Source organism: Pseudoliparis swirei, chromosome 9 (genome assembly GCF_029220125.1).
Source record: "Pseudoliparis swirei isolate HS2019 ecotype Mariana Trench chromosome 9, NWPU_hadal_v1, whole genome shotgun sequence".
NCBI lineage: Eukaryota > Metazoa > Chordata > Actinopteri > Perciformes > Liparidae > Pseudoliparis > Pseudoliparis swirei.
In genome coordinates this window covers 13,418,968-13,425,357 of record NC_079396.1, presented here as the reverse complement: position 1 = coordinate 13,425,357, position 6,390 = coordinate 13,418,968, and the positions used below count along the sequence as shown (strand labels likewise).

At 41.4% G+C, this 6,390-nt stretch overlaps 1 protein-coding gene across 1 annotated transcript in view; it reads right to left on the bottom strand.

The window, feature by feature from the left end:
• Window positions 1–446: 446 nt before the first annotated feature.
• The window catches only part of l1cama (L1 cell adhesion molecule, paralog a), a 39,388-nt gene continuing 33,444 nt past the window's right edge, over window positions 447–6,390 (bottom strand). Inside the window, exons 19-27 of the mRNA XM_056423949.1 lie at window positions 5,813–6,029; window positions 5,389–5,511; window positions 4,923–5,099; window positions 4,705–4,818; window positions 4,441–4,587; window positions 3,903–4,034; window positions 2,930–3,002; window positions 2,747–2,758; window positions 447–2,208 (exon numbers count right to left, since the gene is read on the bottom strand). Coding sequence (XP_056279924.1) covers window positions 1,947–2,208; window positions 2,747–2,758; window positions 2,930–3,002; window positions 3,903–4,034; window positions 4,441–4,587; window positions 4,705–4,818; window positions 4,923–5,099; window positions 5,389–5,511; window positions 5,813–6,029 — 1,257 coding nt within the window. The 3' untranslated portion in view covers window positions 447–1,946. The remainder of the gene's footprint in view (window positions 2,209–2,746; window positions 2,759–2,929; window positions 3,003–3,902; window positions 4,035–4,440; window positions 4,588–4,704; window positions 4,819–4,922; window positions 5,100–5,388; window positions 5,512–5,812; window positions 6,030–6,390) is intronic.

Here is a 6,390-nt window from a genome sequence, read left to right as displayed (position 1 = left end):
CCACGACAGGCCTGTTAACATCCCATACACTTTACCTCATGGAATGTCAGGTGGAGTTTGGCCAGTGTCAAGCTTTTATTTAAACTGTGAGAAGTGAGGCCGCATGGTTCATAAAGGTACTCCCTGTGGTATGCACAAACCAGCTCACTGCATCTCCACCTCTCATATCTGCGTCAAACAAAAACTCCACAGATATTCACTGCGCTGCAATTCATTCAAAGATGGCTATGGGCATGAATGCGTACAGCTTTTATTGTAATGGGACTACTCCTGTCGCTAAGTACAACAAATAAAAATGTAGATTTTTGAATTCCTAAATGTTTGCAAACATCTATAGATCAATGTGGATTCCCTTTTTTAAATAGTTTTTACTGTCAATTTTTTTTGTCAAAAATGGAAAGTTTGAATTTATAGCAATAGTTCAAAGAAGAAAAATGACAACTTGCAACGATTTCAAATTAAGTTAATTGGTTTCAAACTTGCACATTTTTATAACAAACACAGTTGGGTTCATCAAAACAATCTTACAAGGGTATTTACATTCTGTGGAGACAAAAACAGTTATACTCAAAACAACTCCAGTACCGTGTATCTCAGATTTTATTTTTATCAGTAGCATGTAAATACAATGTCTGCCCAGCTAGCACAATAATACATTCTCTGTGTGTGATGTAAATACCAACTGCTTGATCTTATTATACATCAACTTGCAATCATTCCGCCTGTCTGCAATATGAACTTGCATTGATGAGGGTCTGGAAAAAAAACTTGTGTTTGCCCACAAGACTCCACTCCCTGATCTGTAAATATACATAAATATACATAAATACTGCTCCTCAAACAGTTTGTGAAACATGAGATGGACAGGTCTGAAAAGAGTGCTAATTAGAGACAACAATGTTTTTAATTCAGTGTAGAAAGAGACAAGGACAGATACAGAAAGCTACACAAAGGTCTCGACACAAAAAATGACATTATCATTTCCAAAAATGACATTACACTTCTGTTGGGAATGCGAGAGAGTAATGACATCAATCTGGTGCTCTATGCAGACCTAGCAGGCACAGGAACTTATAAGGAGCATGTACATATCTATAATACTGTATTATGGCTAAATAGATCGATGTAGATGCAGCTATATACACCAGATGCTGCTCAGCATGTTCCCATAATGCATCCAATGTTATTTATCGTAAGAAACTTGGCTTTACTTAGTTTCAATGAAAACATATTGATCTGTGAAATATGTCAACTGAGAAAAGTCAGGAGTTTTATAGAAATAGTGTAGAAAACAATATTAAAAAGTAATGATATAAATAAAAATGGGTAGTAAAAAAGGATGTTTTTAACACTTTTTAAAATTAAAATTAAAAATGTCACTGGCAAGTACAATCTGAGACATCATATGGCATTAAACATACACATGTGTAAAATAATATGAGGCATGATAAATATCTAAGACTTTTTACAGCAGCATGTGCTGCCTTCCCCCCCACGCCAGGCTCTACTGTCATACTCCTCAATGCACGACTCTGCATCCCTATCGGGCCGTACCTACAATCCCGCTCATATTTCTACCTGCGCAACATTCCCTCTTTAGCTTTCTATAGAGTTGTCTGTGGAAAGACAGAGAAGAAATGTAGGGAAATTAATCGTAGTCATTAAGATATGTTGTAAACTACACAGATAAAAGCAAGGTTGGGGTGGGGGGGTCAAAAGACATCTTCAGGTCAGTCAAACTTGTATCACATCGTCCACTACTTTGGACACTCCTTTGGTCAAAACAGTCCGGTCGATCAGATGACTGCCAGGGACATCTGAATAGTCAATACATTGATTGTATATTAGTCATTAAATTACAGATCAGCAAGTCAGTGGGGAACAGGAATGTATGGGCACATATGAGTTGACATGTGTTGGTCGAATGGCCCCAGGTGGATGTGGGGTTAATCGAGGATGGTGACCGAGTTGGGCATGCCACTGGTAGCTGGGGAGACGGTGGTGGGATTGAGCGGGGAGTTGTCTGGTAGGCCATGCAGCGCATCTGGACCCTCGCTGGGACGACTGAACTGGCTAGCCAGAGACTCGTCCATGTTGAGCTCGGTGGTTATGGCACTGCTGCCGTTGAAGTCCAGGTTGTCCTCGCTGCACAGCTTGCTCTCCTCGCCGAGGGACGGCTGACTGGCCGTGCGCTTCTCCTCGAGGTCACTACAGGATGTGAAAGCAAGACATATCAACATATGGCAGGTAAAAAGAATCATTCGTTATTATTATGTCTCCTATATACGCTAATGTGCAAGCTGAAAATAGATAAAACTGAAACCATTAGTTGATTCATCGATTGGTTGGTTGACTATGTTGATGATGGACTCAGGATTTAAGTAACCAAAATACCCAATCTTGATAGTTCTAGGTTTGAAAAATGTGCAACTTTTCTTGGTCTTACTGTATAGTTATATACTTATTTTGGAGTTCGGGACTGTTGGGACGGACAAAACAAGACACAATATGCTACAGTCCCCCCTGTAGCATATCGTGATTGGCATTTGTCTGCTTTCTAAGGTTTTACAGTTCACACGATTAAGCAATTAATACAAAATATAATATGATTGTTAGTTGCAGGCCATATACAAGATGATACACTCTCTGTGAGTACACTAAATGTTGCAGGGAAGTCAGTAAGGTAGGTAAGGTATTGGCAGGGTTAATGAAGAAGCAGGTTTGGGATAATCACATCAAAGCATACCTTTCTAGAGATCTGCGTTGTAGTTAGCAGGCATTCAGGAGAAGGGGGACAATGAAAGGAACACAAAGGGTTAGGAAAAGCTAACAATGTTGAGGGAATCAAGACTGGGAGTTAGAATTTAAATGATCCACAGAAACATAATACAACACCAAAAAAGAGAGGATATGTATTCAGACGACAAACCTATACTCTCCAAAAGTCTCATCCTTCATAGGCCGTGCTTCTGAGTCCATCGGACCCTCTTCTTTATCTTTCACTGAGAATGAGATTATTGGATTTTATTATCATTGAGATCTCAACCATGTTTCTCTCTAAACCACTGCCTCAGACATCGATAATGACATCCTGTCCCACAATGAGATAACACCACCCAGTGAGGAGAAATGGGGCTGTGGAGCAAAATTATGTTGACTATCTGGACACAGAATCTGTGTATTTATGTAGTTTAAAGTTTGATGTTTCACTTAATTTCTCATCTGAATTTCAACGTAATAGATAGCACTCTAAATATTACTCTTAAAAGTCCAAACTATTTAAATAATTCATCTCTCAGAAGTATTATCCCAGTGGGTATATGGTTGGATGTACTTTTCAATTAGTCCTTGCTTTTAGCAGAAACAATAAAGTCTACTTTAAAAGGAGCCAGCCACTTGTTTCTCCCTCATGTGGAAAGGGATGAAAGGCCAACGCTTTTCTCTGACCAGGCTACTGCCTGCAGGTTGCAGTTACTCTCGTGGTTTGTGACGATCATGTCACAGTTCGTTTCAGAGCCCCTTCTTGTCACGATAAGGAAGTGCAGGCTTAGATCTCATGTTTGATGGGAAAGCTGCAAGGAAGAAAGTTGGCCAAGTGACAAGTGGTCAATTATGTGGATATGGAGCCACTGTAAGGATCACACAAGGAATTTTAAACATGGTGCAACCTTAATTTACTGTCGTCTTTCCAGTAAGAATGACTTTGTTTACTGTGGTGCCTTCCTGTAACGGCTAGGCCTCCTTTTCTACCGCAATGTCATCTTCGATATCAGACAGTTTTATGGCTCAAGCAGAGTGTTCCCACAAAGCGGTTGTAGAGTGTGACACAGCAGCTGTCTAACACCGTTGTGTTCTTACAGACAGATTTTTCTTTCCAGAAATTTGCTCACGGCTGCACTTGCCTGAATACTTCCCCCCTTTACTCCTCTTGATGAAGCAGAGGATCAGCAGGATCAGCAGCAGCAGCACGATGGCGCACACAACACCGATGAACCAGCCTTGCGTTGCAAAACTGGGCTGCACCTCAGTTACTCCTTCAGAGAGAAAAGACAAGTGAGGGGGGAAGAAGTGAGTGTAGTTTGTGATGAGGAAACCGGATGAAAGAACAAGAGTCGTAGAAAGGATGAAAAACGTAAGAGAAGCAAGATAAAAGAGGAATAATCTAGAGCGAAAGAGGCAGAGCAATATGTATTTTGACAGGGTGGCATTGCACACCCGGGAACCAAAGAATCCAGCAAACAAACAAGTAATGGATCATTGCATTTGGCTAACCAAGCTTTCTTTTCATGAGAGTCTTTGAAAACACTTCACAGGCAGTGGAGAGAACTGCAAGGCACCCTCTGTAGGATCAGGCTTTATATTTAGATGTGGGAAGCCCAGAGGAGAGAGCAGAGAAGATGAAAGAAAAGAGGATGAATGAAGGGGGAACACTTATCGTACCTGTTCCTAAGGTCTCAATGTTCTCTTCAAATAAGGTAATGTTGCTGTAGGCGAAGCGTAGACGATAATGAGAGCGAGGAGTCAGGCCCTGGAGCTGGTAGAAAGACTGGGAGGAGTTCACCTCAGTTTTCTCCCATTTACTGGCACCTGCAGAGACATGACAATAACTTTGATTGACTTTATCTTGTTTAGGATTATGAAACTATTCCCCAGATAGATTTGTGATTTTAAAAGGCTGACTACAACTGTGTGTAGAAGATATACCATTTTTATTGAGGTAGTATATCTGGAAGCTGACGTTTCTGTGTCTCTTCTTGGCCACCCAGCTGAGGTTAACAGAGTTTTCTCCAACAGTTAAGTTGAACTTGACAGGAGGTGCTGCAAACATTTAGAGAGAGGAATCAAACTCTTAATCGAGTACAATCAGATTCTGTTTGTGACAGATCTGTGAGTGTGAAGACCTTTGTGAATTGGCTTTGTACCTCCATCCAGTGTGGTGGCCCCCTCCCTCATGATGAGCTCTCCTTCCCCTGCAGTGGTGCGCCCCCTCAACAAGAAGCGGTACTGGCTGTGGGGGTCCAGGGCCCTCAGGGTGAGGTGGGTGGCTATGGGGTCCTCTATTGTCTGTTTCTGCGTGGGGCTGTCATTGCTCTCCACAACTGACCACAGCAGAAAAAACATTCAATCACAATTTTATCTTTAACACATTGTTCTGAGTGACACATTGACCGACTGATGCAGCATCATTAGGAGGCTATTCTTTGACATGTGTCAGTGCTATTTATGTTGCTGTAGTTGTCTTGTGTAGTTACATTCATGGTGTTTTTAATGCAGCATGATGCAGGTCACTGGTATGAACTGGTTAGTCTTTAAGTTAAATATTAAACAAAACAATTGATGTGCCTGATGTTGGATATTTTGTGAGAAAGGTGTGTAGACAATGCTCACTCTGTTGGTACTCTAGTACATATCCAATGAGGACTCCATTGGGCTGAGCAGGTGGCGTCCAGTGGAGGGTCATTTCTGTCTCTGATGGGCTGTCCAGCATCAGGGACATGGGAGGACCAGGAACTAACAGGAACACCAACATAGCTGATTAAAATTCCCGTTGCTTACAGTTATATTGATTATTATACTAATGTGATCTGCTGTCACATATTTCCCAACAACTGCCAGCTCAATAATATCTATATCTGCTTCAATTTCCCCCTCCTTCTCTTCACGGCCCTTCACTCAATCTCTGGATACATTGTCATTTCCTCTTTAAAATCCACAATCCATTCCTCACATCTTTGTCTCTCCATGTCTATAATTAATACCACTTCACCCATCCCTTTCCCACATCAGTTTTTTCTTTCTTTTTCATTCTCACCTCCCTCATGAGTCTTGAAGGACAGCGTCTCAGAGGGGGGTCCCTCTCCCTTGCTGTTGAATACAGTGACGAACAGCACGTAGTGGGAGTATGGTCTGAGATCACTGATCACCTTCTCTTCCTCGTTGGCCACAGTCTCCACCATCAAAGTGCTCTCTGGCTCCCTGGACCTCCGGCCCCTGTGGTGGCTCCTGGAGCCAATTCTGGTCAAGTAGACCTGGAGTCACAAAAGCAGTCACGGTGAAATGATGAACAAAGAAATCATGGGTTAGTCTTTAATTTACATTTGAAATACATTTTTTTTTAATTCTTATAATGTATTCATTGTATATCAATACATGTTCCTATGGCATTGAAACTGGTGTGCATATGATGTTTAATAGATGGTGTGTCAAAGACCCAAAAGAGAAAAGGCGAAGCATGTGACTGCAGTGTGATACATTCTAAAGGTAAGATCTTCTAAAATAAAAAAGGCTTTTCTCATCACAACCTTGACACTAAAGAGAACTCCTTGCCAAGCTAAGGTCTGGCTGCCTTGGCTGTAAACCTCAAATATGTATGATTCAAGAGGACAGGGG